The sequence below is a fragment of the Falco punctatus genome (assembly GCF_963210335.1).
Source record: "Falco punctatus genome assembly, chromosome: 17".
Classification (NCBI taxonomy): Eukaryota; Metazoa; Chordata; class Aves; order Falconiformes; family Falconidae; genus Falco; species Falco punctatus.
In genome coordinates, this window is record NC_137597.1 from 6221633 (window position 1) to 6241812 (window position 20180).

Consider the following 20180-nt stretch of genomic DNA (forward strand, 5'->3'; position numbering starts at 1 on the left):
GGGAAGAGGAAAAAAATGCTGAAGACATTTAGAGCCTGTTGTGTGGTACTACTCGCTGTCACCCTCCAGTAATGTTAAAACGCACAAACCCGCACCGCATCGGGCTGGCTGCTCCGACAGAGAAACCTCCCACTTGGGGGGTAAAAAGGGCGTAGAGATGTACTGTAGGATGTTTACGCACATTATGCTGTAATACTTTGCTAAGGAGTTAATTATCTTTGTCTCATTGAGTAGTTACTGGTTGTAAGGAGACAAAAATATGTATTTTTACCTGCCAGGATTAATGAATGTAGCTGCTAATACGTTGGCAGTCATAATTTTTTTTTAAATCGGCGCTAAAAAGCGGGTGTGCAGCTTTGGATCGCTGACTGTGGGTCGCTTATTCTGCCAAGTGGGTCCCGCTTTAGCTGTGGTCTGCTGGGTCGTGGGATGGAGCCTCTCAGCCCTCTCTGCAGACGGCAGCATTTGTGCCTCAGTGCTTTAATTAAAGCCTAACTATAGCTTTTTCCTCCTGCGTTTTAACTTTCAAAAGGTGTAAATACATGTGTCTAGAGCAGAGCAGCAGCAGATTTGTGATCATCGTGGGGGTGGATCATACCTGATGTGGCAGGTCCTAGGGTCCTGCTGAGCTCCCGGGGGCGGCGGGGCTGGGGTGATGCCAGCAAGCCCACGCATCTCCCCAGCAGGTCCCTGTGCCAGGTTTTTCCTTGAAATCACCTGATTTTCTTGGCACCGTGCAGGCAAATACCCCAGAATAAACAGCAATTGCACAATGTACCTGACCTGAGGATCAGCAGCAGCTTGTGCTGTCAGTCGGACCAGAGCTGCTGTCTTGGCCTGGGCGGGTCAAGGTGGTGAAGCTGGAGGTGCAGACGTGGGGTGCAATGCTTACAAAGGCACCAAGCCCGAGTCAGGGTTTTTTCTGTATTTCCCTGACTCTCTATCCATCTGTTCTAGCAGCAGAGGTGGTGGTGGTGGCCGCTGTCACCTTCAGCGAGCAGTGGCAGGGCCACCCACGGGACCTGCATCGCTGTCCCTGAGCCATGGTCCAGGGACCGGCCCATCAGCGTTACTGGTCATTGCAGAGAAAAATGATCACTTGGGCAACACTTCTTCCATCTCCGCTGCCAGCAGTGGGGAAAATTGGAATGTGAGGGGGGAAGAAAAGCTTAAAGCCAGCCCAGGTACCTTGAGTGTGTGTGCGCTGCCTGTCACATTAGCGCTGCCACCTCTGCAAGGCATCCCCTTCCCGCAGCGCCGCAGTGTGTGACAGGGACACCCAGCTGAGGAGCAGCCATGGGAGGAGAGGCGTCGCTGCCAGCACTCCCGGGAGCTGCCTGCCCCAGGGGTATGTCCCAAACCCTCGCCCGTCATCCGCTGAAGGGTGCCCGTGCCCCCTCCGCCTCTCCCGCTGCTCCTCTGCCTCTGAACGCTGGTTGCAAACCGCATCTCTGTGTTTAGTGTTTAGCGAGGTGGATGTTGTGCATCTACTTGCAATTTTGCTACACTACTGCTTTCTAATGTTTTTTTTTAGATTTTTTTTAAAAAAATGCAGTGTCTGTGAACTTGTGTCGTAGCTTGTGTACTCTGTGCATGTGAGCATAAATATCCCATCAGCATTTATTTACAATAAAGATATTTTAAAAAAAATATAGATCTAGTTTCCTCTACTATTTTCCATTATTGTTTGCTGTAACTATCTGTTGTGTGTTGGTTTTGTGAGATAATGATGAATTTGGGGAGTCTCTGGAAAGCGTTTGGAGGAAGAGGGTTCTGCAGGGGGGGGGCAGGCATCCCTGGCTGTTTGGGAGTTGGGTTGGAAATGGTGAATCTTGCACCCTGGAGCTACTGCTGTGGTTCCCCTTCCCTCATCAGTTTTAAGGGTGCTTTTATTGGAACTATCGGAGTTCAGATTTTCAGGTTTTCTGTGGAGCTGTTAGAGTAGGAAAACATTTACATTTATTTTTTTTTAAAGCATGTCTCTTTCTCTGGAAAAAAAAAAGTCAAGAGGAGTAAGTAGTGTCACTCTGACTTCCAGCATCTGCAGCTGGAAACCAGCTGGTCCTGAAGGGACTCACCAGCCACAGCCTGAAGAGAAGTTACTTTGGATCTGGTAAAGGAAAACCCCTTTTATCCTGTTTCTCTTGCTGCAAACTGCGGGTTAAGGTGGCCTTAAGGGTGTTTAGCAGCCGTCAGAGCAGGAGGTGGCTCTCAGTGTGGCTGTGCCCCCGCTGATGTTCCTGGCCATAAGCACCCTGCGCAGATGCTAAATAACCTGAGTGCCTGCAGGGAAGCTGCTGCGCTTTTTTTTTTTTTTTTTTCTCACACAAATTGGCTTGTTTGGAGTCATCTGGAAAAACATAAATCTAGAAAGCCTATGTTTGTGTTTGCGATTAACTGGATTCTTGTAAATACTTAGTGGAGGTCAGGGTGTGCTCGGCAGGAATAAGGAGCCTGCTGTGAGCAAGCCCCTGCTTGTGGGGCAAGGGCAGGCAGCCCTCTGCCGCCTTTTACAGAGCAAGAAGTAAATCTGTTTCATTGCACTTTGGCCTGGACCTAGGTGAACTTCAGAAAGGTAATATATCCGCTGGATGTAGGGACATCGTAAACTTTTTCTGGCAAAACTCCTCAGATCTGGCCAAACAAACCCATACCTGTGAGAAGCATCATGGGGCGGGGTGTAAAAAGCCCATTTCCAGGTTCTTGATGGTGATTCAAGCCCCAGTGAAGCCGTGCAGCCGAAGTGCAAAAGGGCTACGTGGTTACAACTCCTGCCAAAACTCTGGTTACTGGCAGATGACCCCCCAGTGACAGTTGGATCTGGGAGGAATTCTCAGTGAGACGAAGAGCAGCTGGGTTCCCATCGGGGACCCAGGGGTGCAGCTCTGAGCAATGCTCCCTGCGACCTCATGCGTTGTTTTCATGGGATCACATGGAGCTGGTTGAAGAAACCATGTTTTGAACACTGGCCACAGGCTTTTGAGGTAAGAAGGGATGAGCTCATGGTTGACATGCCCCGGGGGAAGCAGCTTTCTCGAGGATGTCCCTGGGCATCACCTGGGGACCAGCACTGGCCGGCTGCTGTTGCTGCATGGTGGAACAGGCAGCATCCTGCTCAGCAAGGATGGTTTCAACAAGAGTTGGCAGCTCCACACAAAAGACAAACTATTACAACAGCTGCCTGGGTTGCATTCAGTTTTCTATTATTTCACTTGATGGGTTGAATAAACTACTTCCCTCTCGCTCAGAGGAGGAGTTAATGATTTATGGGTCAACTGGCACAACTCTGGCCTCTGCAGAATTCAAACTTTGCTACATGGAGCCATATCTGAGCATGTAGGCGTATGGTAGCTCCTCCTTCAGCGTGGTGGTGCCTGGACCGAGGGGACTGGCTGAGGACAGTCATTGCTTTGTCTTGTAAGAGCCGAACACGCCGGGTCTCTGTCTCCTGCTGCCAGACCTCCAGGTAAGACAACTTCAAGCCGTGCAGCTTTGGGCAATGTTGCTCTTGGGAACTGGATCAGAGCATTCTTGCAACTCTAGCAGGCACTAAGATGAGTAAATTAAATCGATTTACGCCAAGAGCTGTAAGATAAGGGTTGAAGGTAAGCCAGAGGAATGAAACAGCCAAGGGGAGTGTTAAGTTCGGGGCAGAAAGTGTCAAGACAGACTCGTCTCCAGGAGGAAGCCAGGCATTTGGAGTGTACGGAAGGTTGGGAGGGTTTAGGCTCATAAAGGATAATCCTGGATAACAAAGGCAGAGAGGACCCTTGCTCAGCTCTAGGGCTGCCAGGGTAGTCAGAATTGCACCTCAATTCCATTTTGTAAAGCAATTCAGTCTCCTGAATGACATCTGTGCTTTAGAGCTTTACTCCAGTTAATGTTATTTGCACAAAACTGGTGTGTCTTTTTGGTGAGAAACTTTCTCTCTCTGCTTGTGATTTATTAATGGTCGGGGCACGGTACTGATGACTCCAGCAGGATTTCATCTGACTATGAATTTGCTTCCAAGAGATTTGTTACTAAACAAAAATGTTCTACCCATAAGACAAATTGCAGAGGACTTTTTCCAGAAGGCATAGATAAACTCACAGCCCCGCAGACAGTAATTTGGCTGGTTGGCTGGGGAGACCGTAGCACTGGCAATACAGAGTTAAGTCAAACTTGACAAGCTACAAAATATTTATATTATGGTTTGAGTGGAGCTGTTAGTCTTTTTTTGCCTTTTCTTGTCTTTTTTTAGATTTTATTTTAAAATTTTGATCCAAAGCTGTGTTCTCAAAAATGCAAATAAATGAGACTAGTGAAATAAACCCTACGGGAATTGCTTAACATCTACAGTCTTCCATCCTGTTTATGTTGTATTTTGATGTCTCTGGGTCTGCTCTGCTGGAGCCAGCCTTCCCCTCGTACAGGCAGCTCTGCCGCAGCAGCCCAGCTCCGCTGCGCCTGGTCTGGGTCCCGGCGGCCGAAGCGGACCCGGCGGAGCAGCTGCTCCACTTGCAGAGCATCCGCTGGTCCCCAGCCCCACCTGTAGGAACTGCTTGGGGATGGAAAAACAGGACTTGTCCCTATAAGCTGTGGTTATCCTGAGCATAAACACCCGCCCTGCTATTTCTACAGGTATTTGGCATAGAAAAAGAATGTGGTAACTCCGGTGGGATCTCCAGAGAGGAATAAAGATGTTGGCTTTGGAGCTGGGGAGGCAGAGGGATCGAGCTGCTGTCCTTGGGTTTTTCCTCACTGCTGCTCATATAGTGGCTGTCCAGAGTAAGTGAACGAGTCCATCGGGACAAACTGAGATCCTTCGACAGGGATCCTTCTCCTGGGGTTCACAAGGCTTGGATCCTTCTCTTTTCCTCGTTGCCTTTGCACTTCAAGATGTTATAAATCTTTGTGGTCAGAATCCATCTTCCTTTGTCTTTTTCTCCTTTTTTTGTAAAACGGACAAGAAATTATTCCAGCTGAAAAGGGTGTGATGATTTATACTAACTGGGGAGAGGAAATGGTTAATCTGGACTTTGTGACCAGCTTTAGAAACTGCTGGGTGAGGGGTGAGGAGCGAACAGGAGCTCCCCTGTCCCTGCCAGCCTTGGCCATCCCATCACAGGCTGCGCTTCCCTTTGTTTCTAGCTTTAAGGAGTTCTAAGGCCAGGGAAGTGTCCTCACCTGGACCTTCAGAGTAAATCAGGCCCGATCTCCCACTGCTCTTCCTCCCATAGCCTTTCTGATGGAGTTTCTGTTGGTAGGTGCCTGCAATGCTCCGCCGCGTCTCCCATCCGCAGAACTCAAAGAGGAATACCGTGGCATTACCTCGTTTCCCTTTAAATCCATGGTGGAATACATCTGTCGTCCAGGTTACATAAGAAACCTGAATGCCCGAAGCACCCTTGTTTGTGGACTGAACGATATGTGGCACGGATCAAGGGAGTTCTGTACACGTGAGTGTATTTTGGGTTGACTTTTGATTTAGATTTTTCTTTGCTGATGCTGTCGGCTCATTTTGTTGGAGCAGTCCCCAAAGTGTCCTCATGGGATGGTGGGGGATGAGTGACCCGATGTGAAGCACCAGTTGTGTTCTGCAAAGTGCTGGCAATGATGGCAAAAGCTGGGATCTGCTTTGATGCTGGCTGTGCTTGATTGCTGGCTCAGAAGATGCTCTGCTCAGGCTCTTGGTTCAAAAAAAAAAGGGATTTCAGACTTGCAGTAGGAGAGTGCTTTAGCTGTGAAGAAAGGCTGTCACTGCAAAATGCCACTCGGACCACAAAGGCTGGCTGTGGGTCGTGATGCAAGTCTTAACAGCATCGTGTATCGTGGAATAACTTAGGATTGGAGGGGAAATCCAGAGGTCTCTGCTCTGTGCCCTTGCTCAGTGTTGGAGGAGTCTTCTGCTTTCCTGCTGCATTTTCCTGGGTCTTCAAGAAACTGAAATAAGAACTAACTGCAGTCCTGTTGTCCCCCAGCAAAGCTGTGCAGCTACCCTGGCGAGCCGGCCAACGGCAGACTCCTCCTGACAGGGAGGTTCACTTTTGGTTCTGCAGTGAACTTCACCTGCAACACGGGGTAAGCTCGGAGCACTTGGGCATGGGTCCTCTTCTTCCCAGCGGCCTTTCTCAAGTCTTTTTGCTCTAGATTAAAGCCTGTGTGTGCCGTCCGAAGCCTTACTGGCGCACGTAATTGTGGACTGTGACTGAAATCTCCCTCAAGCTTTCCTCTGAGAGCTTTAAGACTGAGTTTTCTTAATCTCACGCTTTGAGGCAGTTCTTTCAAACTCAACTTCACTCTCCTGGCCCTTTCTAAACCATTCCCAATGTTTTGGTATATTTTGAAGAAAAAATATGAATACTCAGCTCAGAGCTGTAGTGATAGCTACAGCTGGCTGATGAAGTCAACTTCTTTTCTTAGATACCACAAAAAAGTTTTTTTTCATTTTTAAAAATGCTTTTGTCAAAAGCCAGGTTATCATTGATAAAATGACACTGATGGCAAATTTCTGATCAGTTGTCATCATGATAAGGAAGCCAAAACCATCCTGGTGGTGATGTTATAGGTAACGCTTGACAAACTCGGTCTTGATGTAATTCCCTCTCCCCTGTTTCACACAGGTACAGACTGATTGGAAATTCCCAGATTCACTGTGTGCTTAAAGACGAGATTGTTACATGGGACAGAGATATTCCCATCTGCGAGCGTAAGTGGAGCTCCCTAACTGATCTACTGCTTAAATGTTACAGGGGATGGATAAAGCAGCAGTCACGTTCCCCTGCTGAGGATTTCAGCAGTTTGATGCATGGTGGAGTCTGGAAAGATATTTTTCTTTCTGTTTTACTTCCTGCATCATTCCTGCAGAAATATGGAGTCACTATCTGGGAGTAAGGCAGCTGCATGTAAGACTGGTGTATCCCAAACCCACTCGGTGTCCGGGTCAGAGCTCTGCTGCCTGTGAGCTGCCGTGCAGCTCCCTGGAGACCTGCCCTTAGTTTCTGACCCTTCTGGTACCTCGTGTTTTTTCATACCAGACTTGTGGCTCAAAACTAATTCCAAACTTTCTCTCTCTTTCCTTCCCTCTACTGTTTCCCCCTCCCTTCCCCAGCAATACCATGTTTACCCCCTCCAGAAATAGCTAACGGCAAGCACAGCGGAGCTGGCAAAGAGCTCTTTGAATACGGAGCGTCCGTCACTTACCAGTGCCACAGTGTCAGAAGGGGAGAGAGACCTTTCTCGCTGGTGGGGGACGCTTCTATCTTCTGTACAACCACAGATAACTTAAATGGTGTCTGGAACAAGCCAGCCCCAGAGTGCAAAGGTGAGCTGCTCCCATGCACGAGGCAAGGTGCTTGCAGGCTCACCAGGGCACTGCAGCAGCACCAGCCGTAGCTGCTTCTCCGCTGCCTGCTGCCCCGTCTGCTAGAGGTGGTTCTTTTTTTCCTTGGAGCCATCTGTCTCCTTTACGTTGCTGGAATCATCTCTTGCAGATGAGACCCTCTGAGTTTGGTAGCGGTAGCAGGAACCAGGGGCTCCCATCAGAGGGACCATGACTGCTCGCTGTCACCGAGTCAGCAGGGACAGGGGAAGGGGACTGCATTAGCGTCGGCAGACCAGACGATGCATCTTACCTGCCGGCTTGTGTAAAACATGATGCCTGCAAAAAATTCAGAAGGCTGCTGCGATACCTGCTGCTTTCCCTATGTTCTTTTTACGCTTTGCCATAATAAAAAGTGTGAAATAAAAAAATGCTGTAAAATGGCGTGAGATAGACAAAAATATCTCATCAGCCCACTACCTTGTCATGTCATTTTCAGCCTTTTGGGTGAACACATCTTACGCTCCAAGAATGCTTTTAATACCTTCATCTCCTTCTTTGAGCCTAACTGCTGATTTCCTAAGCGATGGTGTTTCCCTGATGCAGTGATTAACTGTGAGCATCCCAGCGTGCAGAACGGGAGGCTGCTGAGCGGGTACCGGCCCGAGTATACCTTCAGAGACACCGTCGTGTTCGACTGTAACTTCCGCTACACCATTAACGGCAGCGATGCATCCATGTGCAAAGAGAATGGCCTCTGGGACCCTCCGCTGCCGCGCTGCCAGCTCAGTAAGTGTGGCGGGCCTGATCCGGCAGCTTTGCTTCGTTGAAATTCCCACACATCTAAGAAAACAGTAGGTCATGAAAGTGATGGCTCCAAGGTTTAACTTTTTGGATTTTTAATTTTTTTTTTTTTTTTTTTTTTGGCTGATCTCACTGCAGCGCTAAGGTGACTTTAGGAATTTGTGACTTGGGGCCATGAAGACTTAAAGGCTTGTCCCGTTCAAGCCGGTGAGCATTTCTCAGTAGAATTCAAAGGGAGTAAATTAACCTTTCTGTATTTAATATTTTTAAAGTTTGTTGGTAAAGCCTTAGATAATATAAACTTTATTAGAAATTACATCTCATTACAACAGTGGAAATTACCACGCAGCCCGAAATGATTCATACGTTTTCGTTTGTCTCCCTTGCATTCACTCTTTGGCGTCACTGAGCTCAGACGATTAAGTGCATCTCAGAACGAACAGTGTGAGCCCACGATTTTTACCCAGATCCAATCTCTTCCATTAAAAACCGCTATGGGCCTCGCTGATGTATCACTGGCAAGGTCTCTAAATTGGTATTTTGTTTCTAGGCAGCTGTGAGGACCCTCCAGATGTGTATAATGCTGTTAAAGCAAAACTTGCCGGCAATCTCTTTCCTGCGGGGTCTGTGGTTACCTACGAGTGCAGGGAGGGCTACAAGTTCAGCCTGGGAGAAAACACGCGGCACGTTAAGTGTCTGCCGGATTTTACGTGGACTGAAATTCCACCTGCTTGTGAAAGTAAGTGTACGTTCCTTTGGCTTGCTGACCCTTGCAATTTGGCAAAATTATTACTGAATGAAGAAACTATACGTGGTCTGCTGTTGTGCAGATCGCAGGGTCACGGAGAGAAGGGGGATGCTCTGGGTGCCCAGCGTGGCGCGTCTCTGGTCTTTGCTGGGACTCTTGAACTCCCCTGATTTATTCCCCAGCCACAGAGTTTCCTCTCTGCTTTCTAATCCCTTGAACCTGTGGGAAAAGTCATTGCAGTGCGGAGGGCCCCCTGCTCCACCCCAGGGGAGGCTGCAGTTGCAGAGTGCCTTGCAAATGCCCCATCTCTCAGGAGCGCCCAGGGGCTGTGCTGGGGCAGATTTAGTGTTGTGATGTACCTTTGATTTACAAAGCATTCATCCTTCTGTTTACCGTGGTTCTGCTGTCATCCAGCTGGCTTTGCTGTGGATTCACACTTGCTGATGTTTGGCATTTCCCAGGAATCCGTTGCCCAAATCCAGACATCAGGAATGGAAGGCCCTTACACGTGTGGGAAGATAAAGACAATTATGTGTATGGAGACAGACTGGAAATTATATGTAACAGTGGCTATGCTTTCAAAGGTCATAGTAAAAGTGTCGTGCTTCAGTGTACGAGTGATGGTCAGTGGGATCCAGCAGTACCAGAGTGCGTTCCAGGTAGGTGAGAAGCGGTGAAGCATCTTGACTTGGTGACAGCACAGGTTTGGGTCACTCTGTACAGCGTAGCTGTCTGCTGACATTTGCAGAAAAATCTACATGTGGCTTTAGATGATGGTAGTAGTAGCCAAGGAGAATTTTGCTCCGCTGCTGTATATCCCCAGATCTAGTCCTGATGTGTTAACTTGGAAGAAATAGGCAGCGAGAGCGCCAAATTGCTATATTGCTGAAGGATGGCTGTGGGAGAAGTACAGGGCTTTGGCAGGGGGCTGTGCTGGTGTCTGGGGAGGTGGGATACAAAGGATTGGGTTGTGGGAGGTTTTAGAGGCTTTAGCAGGTTCCTAAAAAGCCTGGGAGACATTTACCCAGCTGGAAGGGGATGTGGTTTGTGCTGTGGATGGCAGCGGGGCTGCTTTGCTGACATGAGGCTTGGAAGCAGCGGATGTTCTCGATGCATTTCCCCTCCCAAAAGAAAATGCAACAGCATAAATAACTGATACTGCTGAAATGAGTAACCTCATCATGGGGCACCACAGCAGTGTCAGCAAGCTGCTGGAGGTGGCCTGAGCCCAAAAGCTCAGGAAAAACTTGCCAGGAGGAAAGAGCCTTCTCTACCTCACAGGGCAGCCACCAGCATCAGGGCATGGACCATTCCTTGTCCTGGCCCTAACGCAGCCTGTGAGGTGCTCGGCAGCCTCCCGAGCGCAGGGAAAGCAGGGGCTGCACTGCAGTCCCTGGGGTGATAACGGTGCGGGGTGCTGAGCCCTGAGGGGACGCTCGGTCAGGCATGGAGCCAGCTCTGCAGCATGTGCCTTTCCCAACAGCCTCAGGAAAACCTGATTTGTAGAAGCAGAAACTCTAGACTTATAAAATAAGGATTGAGGCCTGCAGCTGGGTGACAGTCACCTTTTTTTTTTTTTTTCCAGGATTCAGATGTTCTTGATAACTGTCTTCTCCATAGAAAGCATCTTCACTGGAGTTCTTTCTGATAATACCTGATATCCTTTATTTTCTGTTGTTTCTAGAACCTCGTTGTCCAAAGCCAGATACTGCTCATGCAAGAGAGGTTTACAAAAGCAAAAATGACTACACCGCTGGGACCCAGCTGAGGCTGGCGTGTGATTCGGGCTATGTCCTTCGGGGCCAGGACCTGACCGAGTGCCAGGCTGATGAGAGCTGGGCTCCCCCGTTACCGTTCTGTGATAAAGGTGTGTGTGACTCAGCGCTGAGAGGGAATCTCGGGCATCAGCATTCAGAAACAGCATCAGTAGGTGACCTGCCTTCAGGGAAACGGGGCGATCATCACCGGCTGGTGGGCTCAAAGCGTTCAGGTGTCCTCTCTGGAAATGTGCCCCAGGTGGGAGCAGAGCGAGAAGTGGGAGCCTTGAGCTGGTGTAAGAGGCAAGAAGCCAGGCAGCAAATTGGTGTGAATTTGTCACACTACAAACATGACGTTAACCCTTGTTCTGGTTTGCCAGAAGCAATTTCGATTCTCACCTGAATATGATAACTATGTGTTTCTTTTTGTATTAATTCCCTTTCTTCTGCAGTCTGTGACCCGCCTCCAAAAGTCACCAACGGGCAGCACTCGGGCTTGAGAAAGGAGCAGTTTCCCTACGGCACGGAGGTGACGTACAGCTGCGCGGAGGGTCTGTCCCTCATCGGGGACGCCTCCATCTACTGCACCTCCGACGACGGGGTGACCCTGGCGTGGAGCGGACCTGCCCCGGAGTGCAGGGGTGAGGCGTTTCTCCCGTACGGGCTCAGACTGGAGGAGGACCTGGGTGCAATATTAGCGCTCAGCGCGAGATGAAAAGCGAGCGGGGCTGCCGGGAGATCCCGCTGCTTTGGCTCGACAGCTCCGGCCCGGGGCTGATCCCTGTGGAAACAGGAGAGCGCGGCTCTGCTGGGCTGATGGCCACGGGCCGGTCAGCGGAGCGGCTCTGCCCCGCCTGCCCTGGCTGCCGTTGTCCCTGGGAAGGGCAGCAGGCAAAGGCAGCGCTCCCAGCTCCGCTCTCTTCCCGCAGTGGTCCGGTGCCCCAAGCCCGCAGTCGAGAGGGGAAGGATGACGCCGCAGAGGTTCACGTTTCCCTACGGGGCGGCCGTGCGGTTCTCCTGTGACGAAGGCTTCATGCTGCACGGTGATGCTGAGAGCCGGTGCCTGGCCGACGGCACCTGGCACCCCCCCCTGCCCACCTGCCAGCCAGGTGGGTGCCAGCCCCGGGCTGATGCCCCGCAGCTGGTCTGCACAGGCCAGGGGTGCTGCTCCTTTGAATCACCAGCAACGGGTGGGATTTGCAGGGCATTTTCTCCTCCGTCTCCTCCCCTTATGTTATTGTTTGGCATGCGTTTTTCCTTTCAGTTCGATGCTACCAACCCTCAGGACAGGATAACCTAGTGATTTATACTCGTAAACAATGGTACGAGGTGAATGAAACGCTGTCCTTCTACTGCAGAGTTGATGGCCGCCTTTCAAGGAATTCAGAAATCACCTGCTCAGCTAATGGCACTTGGACGCCAAAGCCCACATGTGTAAGTACCACGCAGGTTCTGTCTGTATCTTGTCCCGTCTCTAGCCTGGAATAGCGCTGGTCCGACTTCAGGAACGTGGATGCTTCGTTATGGTAGGGCTGGGCTGGCTGGGGGGCTGCAGGAGGAGGGGGATGCTCCACACACAGGTCCCTGCAGCAGTCTCATGCCCTCTCTCTTTGTTTTCTTAAAGAAAAAGCGTGATACATGTGAGAAGATTCTTCGAAATAGGGAGGCTTTTGAGTGTGGAGTTCCTCTGACAGAACTGAAAACTCTGCTGGAAGTGCAGAAACTGTACCTGGAGATCCAGAAACTTGAAAAGGAGCTAAAAACCCCAGTATATGGCTGACTGTTGTCACTGGTCTCATACGAACAGTCTTCTTTGCATGTTGAATAATCATGCTGACTGAGGGTCTCTTTATGACTTTGCTATTTGTGCTAATACTTAAGTAGCCAGAACAAATCTACCAATCAGTCAAGGACCAGCTGGTCGTATTGGGGAGTCAGAAAGTGACTTCTGGCTCATTCTGTTAGAGCTCGGTGGGGTAGGTTTGGACATCACTTTATACATTTTAAAGCTTTACATTTAGGTATGTTTGTTATACTGATGAGTGTGCAATTAGAAAGGAAGTGAGTGAGAAGTAAATTTTTGTCAGGGCTGAGCAGGCGCTGTAATGAACCTGCTGAGAGCCACCAGCCCGTGTTTGCCCCACAGCTGCTGCACCCCTTCAGCTGCAAGCCAGTATAGCCCACTGCCCTGCTCATACCCATTGCATTCATTACTGTGAACAAGCACTTAACTGCCCAACTAGCTGTGACCTTTAGAGCACGCACAATGAAGAAAATGCCAAAGCCTGTCTTCTAGCAAATGGAAAATGCCAGGTTTCCATCCGAGCAGGACAGGTGTGCCTGAGGCTACGGTGGTGCCACCTGTGCATCTTTGGGTGTGCACCAAGAGTGGTTGTTGGAAAGAAAAGTGCAAAGAAAGGAATGGTCTTTTTTTTTTTTTTTTTCTTTTCCTGCAACATCTAGTAAAAGGGGAAGTGCTCTGTTGTCTGATCACAAGATGTGTGCTCAGTACTCCTTCACCACCAGATTATAATAAAGCTGCAATTGTAAAGACAGCTGTGTCTGGCTTTTAATAACCCTAGCCTATCTATTTTAAAGGAAAGAGGCGCTTCAATAACCATTGCTCCATTAGGCAGGGAGGGCTGCTATTCCCTGAGTGCAATGCAGGGGTGTAGGAGGGGTTGCACAGCTGCCTGTCCCCCCCCGCCCCCGCCTGCCCCTGGGGTGAAGAGGCAAAGTAAATGGGCAGCACTGCCCAGCGCACCGACCAGCAGCTCCCTGGGGCTCAGAAATGAGGCCAGGGTGCTGCAGAGTGGTTCTAGCTGTAAAATAGCTTTGTTTCCACTGTCCCCACTGGGGAAGAAGCAGAGCAGAGCAGCGTGCCCTTCCGTGGCGCATCCTTACTGGAGAGCTCAGGGAGGGCAGCCCTCGCCTTGGGCAGGTCAGGAGGGCTGGGGGTTACAGCGGTGGCGTGGCTCGTCTGGCCTGTCCCCAACTTCCCATAGCTGCTTCCCCTTCCCTGGCAGGCTTTCGGCTGGGGGTAGCTGTCTCCTTCCCACGGCGCTGACCCGGCAGCTCCCAGCACCATGCCAGCGTTTCTGCAGCGGCCAGGGCAGCTCCTGGCAGTGCTGGTGCTTGTGCTGCAGCCGTCTGGGAGTCTCGGTGAGTGCCGTTCCCCTGCTTGCTTTCCTTGCTTCTGTGGCTCAGCTTTGCTTATGGGTCATGTATGTAATAACCAGGTTAGTAAAGTCCAGCGGCAGACCTTCCTCTGGCTGGGGTCACTGCTACCCTCTTTGTGCCCGACGTCCTGGTAAGGATGCTGCTAGCTGCCCATTTCTCCTCTCTAGCTGCACTTCTCGCAAAGAGCCACCCAGAATTCCCAGTGCTTTCCAAAAGTCTTAAATTGGAGTAGGGATACCCCTGGGACCTGTGTTAAGTACAGCTGGCTCAGAGGCTCGAGCTCATTCCTGGGACAGCCCGGGGCCAGGTCCTGCGTCTGCAGAATTTCTCCTGGTCTGGATGGAGTTCAGAACCTGGGTGCAGGGAGCGCAGCACCCTTTGCCTCCATCATCCATGCGGTAGCTGAGATGTTCACAGGGTCGGAGGATGACCTTACTGTAAGATGGGGAGAGTCAATTAGACAGGTAATAGGTTTTACGATTTAATTACGGGGGCTATAGTTAGCAGTTTGAGTGGTATCAGAACCAAGGTTGATGCTTGAGCCCTGAGGCAGCCTACAGACATGCTGAAGGCAGCTGGTCATACATCCCGCAGGCTGGCTTCAGTAGAGGAGGAGTGGGGGTTTGCTGATTGTGTCTCTAGGAAGAGGAATAACTCAGTTTCTGCCTGAACATTGACAGTTCCTTTAAAAACAGGCCTTTTGAGAACCTTCTCCAGTATGCATAGCAACCCCAGCGCCTCCCTGCAAGGCATCTGCTGCCCGCAGCTGCTAGCACTGCCTTTAAACCCCCCCTTTTTTTTTTTTAGTTCCTTTTAAATTTTTGTATTTATATTTTTCTTTTTATCTTTATTAATTTTATTTTTTTTAATTTTATTTTAAATATTTAATTATATTTTTTTTAATTCACGGTGCTTCTCAGTCCAAATCCAAGCATTACCAACAGGGGTGCCAATACCTAAGCTGGAGCCTGGAGAAGATAGATCTGAGTACAGAGATGGTCTTTCCATGGGTGTTGGTATCAAAGGCAGCGTTGTCAGCACTGCCCCGGCACGATGCCGGCGTGGCAGCGCGTGGGGTGGGTGCTGCTGTCCCATGGTGTGAACCGGGTACGTTTTTAACAGAGGCACACCGTGTCCTGGTGACCTGCCAGCACCCATTGCAAGCACGGGGAATCCCAGCTGCAGCTACTTTTAGTTTAATTTGTTATTGCACTTTGTGACCAACCCCAAAATAATTCTCCTGGGAGATAATGTAGCTGAACAAAGAAGCTTTTGTTGGGACACTAGCGATGTGCGTGTGTGGCAGAGGTTATTTAGTTGGGGAATATTGCGAAGCTGGCGGTGAGCTGCCAGCACCCTGGTGTGACTCCATCCCTGGGTGTGCAGGTAAGTCATACTGTGACCTGCTGGAGCCACTGCTAGTAGGAAAGGGCAGAAACAGCGTTGGATTGTGTGCAATGGAAGCGCTGCATGCTTTGAGTCGCACTGATGACGCCTGCTCAAGCATGCTTATTGCCCCTAATCTCTCTGCCTTCACTGCTGCAGTTGTTAAACTGATTCGTCTTCTCTTACTAGAGGTGCAGTGAGCACTGGCCACTGTAGCTATGCTCGGTAAGAATACCCCTGCAAAGCCCTGTTTTTTGGTGATCCACAGAGGTTCAGTGTCCCGTCCCAGATATCACGCATGGACAGCTGAAACCTGCACAGAACTTCACCTACGGCAGCACAGCCACGCTCAAGTGTGATGCGGGGTATGTCCCCGTCGGTGGCACCACGGCTGTGCGATGCCTGAGCAGTGGCAGATGGCATCCACGGGTGCCCGCCTGCACCCTCGGTATGTACAGATCTTTCTTCTCCTCACCTTCTCTCCCAGGTATAATTGGCTGCTGGTATTTTTCTAGAAGCATGGGCAGTGTTTGCAGGAGAGGGGCTGAAGGGTGGGCACCCCAGTGAGCTCTTTGGTGGCAGCATTCCCCTCTGCTCTTTCTTCGCCCCTGGGTGACATGGCCGGGCTGTCCTGGTGGGGCTGTCCCACCTTACTGCATGGTCCACCCATTGAGATGCTAAAGCATATGAGAATAAAGACTCATTAGATTCACCGCATCCTTTGGTGAATTCATCACCGTTATTTTTTTCCATTTCAGTTTGCCCTCGCCACATCCCACAGTGATGCTCAGGGTCGCTGCTCTCCCTTGCTGCTTGCTGGGGTTTCTATCCTTGCCCAGGGGGCAGGCTGGGCTCCCCCAGAGGCTCAGCTTCATCCCCAGTGAGTCTCTGGGGAAGATCTTCCAGCTCTGAGGGTCCGTGTTGTCCCCTGCTCTGGCACCAGGTCACTGTCCCTACCCTCCGGCTGTTGACCACGCGGACCGAAACCCTCAGCGCGAGTTTCCAGTTGGAACAATCGTGACCTACTTCTGCAGAACCGGGTACACTTTGCTCCCCGAAGTATCTCCGATAACGACTTGTCTTAAAAATTTCACGTGGTCCGTAATCCCAAAGCTCTGCCAGAGTAAGTCTGCCATTTCCTTGGCTTTGCCAACAAAGCATGAATTTAATGATGTGGAGACAGTGCTGCTTGCCGTGAGGACTGTGTTGAGCAGTGCTTTGGCTCTCGCTAATAATAATTTTGCTGGTCGAAGGGTAGCGAGGGTGAAAGGAAACAGCTGCAACTCACATTGATGATTTATCTGTTCAAACAATGGTGCAGCAATTCGTAGCTAATCACAGGGCTTGGCTCATTCTGCCTTCCAAAATAAATGGTCGTTATCACATAATTACCATCCCTCAGTGTGCCAGGTCTGGTTAGAGGTGTCTGTCAGCATTAACAGGCAGCCTGGCAAGTTTTCTGGGTCAGCAAGCCACCACGGTGGGAAAACACTCGCTGTGTGACTGTCTCCTGCTCTCCCCTTCTGACCCAAACCGCAGAAGCTCTTTCTGATGTTGGTGTTCCTCAGAGGTGCAGTGTCCCAGCCCGGCAATCCAGCACGGGAGAGAGATCACCCCCAGGAAAGCCGAATACACCTTTGGGCACCAGGCAGAATTTCAGTGCGATCCTGGCTACATGCTAAGGGGCAGCCAGAGGGTCCAGTGCTGGTCTGACGGGACGTGGAGACCCCCGGTGCCGTACTGCGACAGCGGTGAGTGTGAACGGCGTGGGCACGGCGGGTGCTGGGAATTGCATCTCTGCAGCGGGTAGGAAGAGCAGGAAGAAAACTGCACAACCTGAGCGTCACTTCTCAGAGAAGGTGGTGGGAAGAGAAGGGGTCCAAGTGACAGCATTGAACCGCTTTGATGTTTTCATCTTCTATCGGAACTGAAATTGGTTACATGTGTTGAGTAATGGGACTTGCAGCCCTTTCTCAGAGGACTGTTCAAGGGGGTTATGAGACCCGCAATTCCCTGACCCTGTTTATAAGCAGGATCAGTTCTCATGGAAAAGAGGAGGGGAGAAGGGAAGGGCTGATGGGAGGGGATGGAGGCACATGTGGCAGTACTGGCCGTGCTGTGCCGGCACCTCGGTGTGGTTAGCTGGGCCAGTCTGGGAACTGGGAACAGTGAGGAGGACTTTTGGGGAGAGCAGCCTTAAGTATAAACGTTGGGAACTGGCTTCTGTTATATCCCTGCGCTACTATCCCTCTGACTGAACGAAGAAAATCTTAATTTTTCCTCTCTCTGTTCTGTCATAGTTTGTGGTCCGCCTCCAAAAGTCACCAACGGGCAGCACTCAGGCTTGAGAAAGGAGCAGTTCCCCTATGGCTTAGAAGTCAAGTACAGCTGCGCGGAGGGTCTGTCCCTCATCGGGGACGACTCCATCTACTGCACCTCCGACGACGGGGTGACCCTGGCGTGGAGCGGACCTGCCCCGGAGTGCAGGGGTGAGGCGTTTCTCCCGTACGGGCTCAGACTGGAGGAGGACCTGGGTGCAATATTAGTGCTCAGCGCGAGATGAAAAGCGAGCGGGGCTGCCGGGAGATCCCGCTGCTTTGGCTCGACAGCTCCGGCCCGGGGCTGATCCCTGTGGAAACAGGAGAGCGCGGCTCTGCTGGGCTGATGGCCACGGGCCGGTCAGCGGAGCGGCTCTGCCCCGCCTGCCCTGGCTGCCGTTGTCCCTGGGAAGGGCAGCAGGCAAAGGCAGCGCTCCCAGCTCCGCTCTCTTCCCGCAGTGGTCCGGTGCCCCAAGCCCGCAGTCGAGAGGGGAAGGATGACGCCGCAGAGGTTCACGTTTCCCTACGGGGCGGCCGTGCGGTTCTCCTGTGACGAAGGCTTCATGCTGCACGGTGATGCTGAGAGCCGGTGCCTGGCCGACGGCACCTGGCACCCCCCCCTGCCCACCTGCCAGCCAGGTGGGTGCCAGCCCCGGGCACAGCCGGCGGCCCTGTGACGGTGCGGGGTGGTTGGGGTGCAGCACTGTGTAGCTGTGTCTGTCCTTGGGGCTCCCCTAGTGCCTTCCCGTCTTTGTAGGTGAAAAAACTTCCAAGGCTGATGCTAACTAGGGAATAGCTGAATTTTTCTCGATGGTGCCGTGTAAAGGAGGCTCGCAGACAGGTCAGGAGACACCATCGTTACTCTTCAGCACACGTTCTTACTGACAAGTGTTGGTTCCGCAGACTCTTACGAATGGATGCCTGAACCGAGATGCTCTCGGAAAACAGCAAGTGTGTAACACCTCTCAGAGGCTGCTCTGACCTTCACCCTCCCCTCTTGAAGGGCTTGGGGAAGTAACTTTGCTTTAGTGTTTGGTTTCACAGCTCCCCAGACTAAAGTTCACCTGCACTGGCTCATTTTTCACAAACTTGGTAGGTTTTTCTCCCTCCATCATGCTGACCCGCTTGCTGAGCTGCCTTCTGCTCTGGGTTTTCCTTTCAGTTCTGTGTCCACAACCACAAGTGGCTAATGGAAAGCTGAAAAGCCCTTCGGATACTAAAATGTGGTACCAACCAAATGCGACAGTTACTTTTGAATGCCTTGATGGGTACCACTTTTCAGACGATGGAGACGTGTCTTTAGATGGCTCCAGGACAGCCACATGCTTGCCGGGTGGCAACTGGACACCATTGCCCAAGTGTGTAAGTACCATAGTCTAGCTGAGTACCCAGATGGATGTTGTCTGACTTCTAATAAGAAAAATAACTGCTTAAACTTCTTAAAAGCTTCTGCTTTGTGGTACCGATGAGGGATGCAGTCTGTGTTGGGGGCAGTGCATGGCGAGTGGGGCAGACCGGACTCAAAGCTGAGGAGTGGGTGGCTCTCCACCTGCTGCAGTGCAACCTTACATGCCTTTTTCTGGGGTTTGTTTGTTTTGTTTTGTTTTTTAACAGAAGAAAGAAGGTGATGCTGATGTGTGTGAAGATATTAATTATATTAAAACAGTCTTTGAATGTGGTGTGCCTATAGCAGAAGTGAAAACCCTGCTGGAAATACAAAAACTCTTCCTGGAGATTAAAAAGCTGAAGGTGGAACTAGAAAGCTTGGACGAGTGAGTCCTGTAACACACTGTAACGATCACTTTTCCTTTGATGAACATGCAGTTTGTGTAGTTGCAATATCTATAAGAAGGCTCTCGGTGAGTTTACGGTTCACGCTTGCATGCCTATAGCCAGAGGAATAATAACCAGTGTTTGGGAGATTGCTTTTGCTGTGCTAGATGCTAGAGCATAGAGGGCTCTTTGCTCTTTTCCTTGAATCTGACAAGCCTGATTCGCTATTTAACAAATGTATTGTTTCACATTATGTATTAGGAAGCACAGTAAGAGATTAAATAGAGCTTCTCTGAGTCACTGCACAAACCATGCTAAGCCGAGGGAAGGGGCACTGACGTCCGCACAAGTAAACTTCTAGCTGAGGACACATGTCCAGTGGTTCTGTCTGAAGGTGCTTTTGCTGTAATCTTCTGGCAGGTGGTTTGCACACATGCTGCACCCTCTGCCGGTACTGAACTCAGCCTGTCGTAGCATTAGCAGATTTTTTTCTATCTAGAAATAGTAGTGAAGTGAGCATTTAGCTATGGGATTTCCTGTAATCTAGCTCGTGATTGCTCTTCATCTGGTTAAGGGTGGTTACATAGAAGAAGTGCATTTGTAAAGGCTTCTATTACCGTTTTTTTTTTTTTTCTTTTTAATCCCTGGATTCAAAAGAGGCAACAGGTTTCTGGCTCAGCAATCTCTCTTGGTGTCATCTTCCACGTCCCTATTTCTGGCAAGCAAATGCTAAGAATAGATGTTGTATGTTTAAGTGTACAGAATCAGAGAGCAAAGATTATTCTTATTGCTTAATAAATGATGATCAGTTTATGTCACCCTGTGGTGCAGCGATTACGCCCTTCCCTGCAGGATTACAATAAAGATGGAGGTATAACCTGGGTTATCTCTTAATCTGTCACATTGGCTGT

At 50.5% G+C, this 20180-nt stretch overlaps 2 protein-coding genes across 5 annotated transcripts in view; both read left to right on the top strand.

Annotated features, from left to right (window-relative positions):
- LOC308054552 (6-phosphofructo-2-kinase/fructose-2,6-bisphosphatase 2) overlaps nucleotides 1-13167 on the top strand; it is a 35674-nt gene extending 22507 nt beyond the window's left edge. Inside the window, exons 1-15 of one of the 4 annotated variants that reach the window (XM_080367580.1) lie at nucleotides 7-2984; nucleotides 3300-3466; nucleotides 4624-4770; nucleotides 5250-5441; nucleotides 5964-6063; nucleotides 6606-6691; nucleotides 7094-7306; nucleotides 7910-8092; nucleotides 8658-8846; nucleotides 9317-9514; nucleotides 10540-10722; nucleotides 11065-11253; nucleotides 11542-11721; nucleotides 11877-12046; nucleotides 12237-13167. In XM_080367580.1, coding sequence (XP_080223706.1) covers nucleotides 4683-4770; nucleotides 5250-5441; nucleotides 5964-6063; nucleotides 6606-6691; nucleotides 7094-7306; nucleotides 7910-8092; nucleotides 8658-8846; nucleotides 9317-9514; nucleotides 10540-10722; nucleotides 11065-11253; nucleotides 11542-11721; nucleotides 11877-12046; nucleotides 12237-12392 — 2127 coding nt within the window. In that variant the 5' untranslated portion in view covers nucleotides 7-2984; nucleotides 3300-3466; nucleotides 4624-4682 and the 3' untranslated portion in view covers nucleotides 12393-13167. Of the gene's footprint in view, nucleotides 1-6; nucleotides 2985-3299; nucleotides 4771-5249; nucleotides 5442-5963; nucleotides 6064-6605; nucleotides 6692-7093; nucleotides 7307-7909; nucleotides 8093-8657; nucleotides 8847-9269; nucleotides 9515-10539; nucleotides 10723-11064; nucleotides 11254-11541; nucleotides 11722-11876; nucleotides 12047-12236 lie in introns of those variants that run through there. The other 3 variants (XM_080367581.1, XR_013924146.1, XM_080367587.1) reach the window with 3 other exon arrangements.
- A 445-nt stretch (nucleotides 13168-13612) lies between these two features.
- On the top strand, nucleotides 13613-20151 carry LOC308054563 (membrane cofactor protein-like). The gene is made up of 8 exons (XM_080367613.1): nucleotides 13613-13774; nucleotides 15447-15626; nucleotides 16122-16301; nucleotides 16747-16929; nucleotides 17479-17667; nucleotides 17956-18135; nucleotides 18659-18858; nucleotides 19111-20151. The coding sequence occupies exons 1-8, from the start codon at nucleotides 13699-13701 to the stop codon at nucleotides 19270-19272; spliced, it is 1350 nt and encodes a 449-aa protein (XP_080223739.1). The 5' UTR covers nucleotides 13613-13698; the 3' UTR covers nucleotides 19273-20151.
- Nucleotides 20152-20180: the final 29 nt, after the last annotated feature.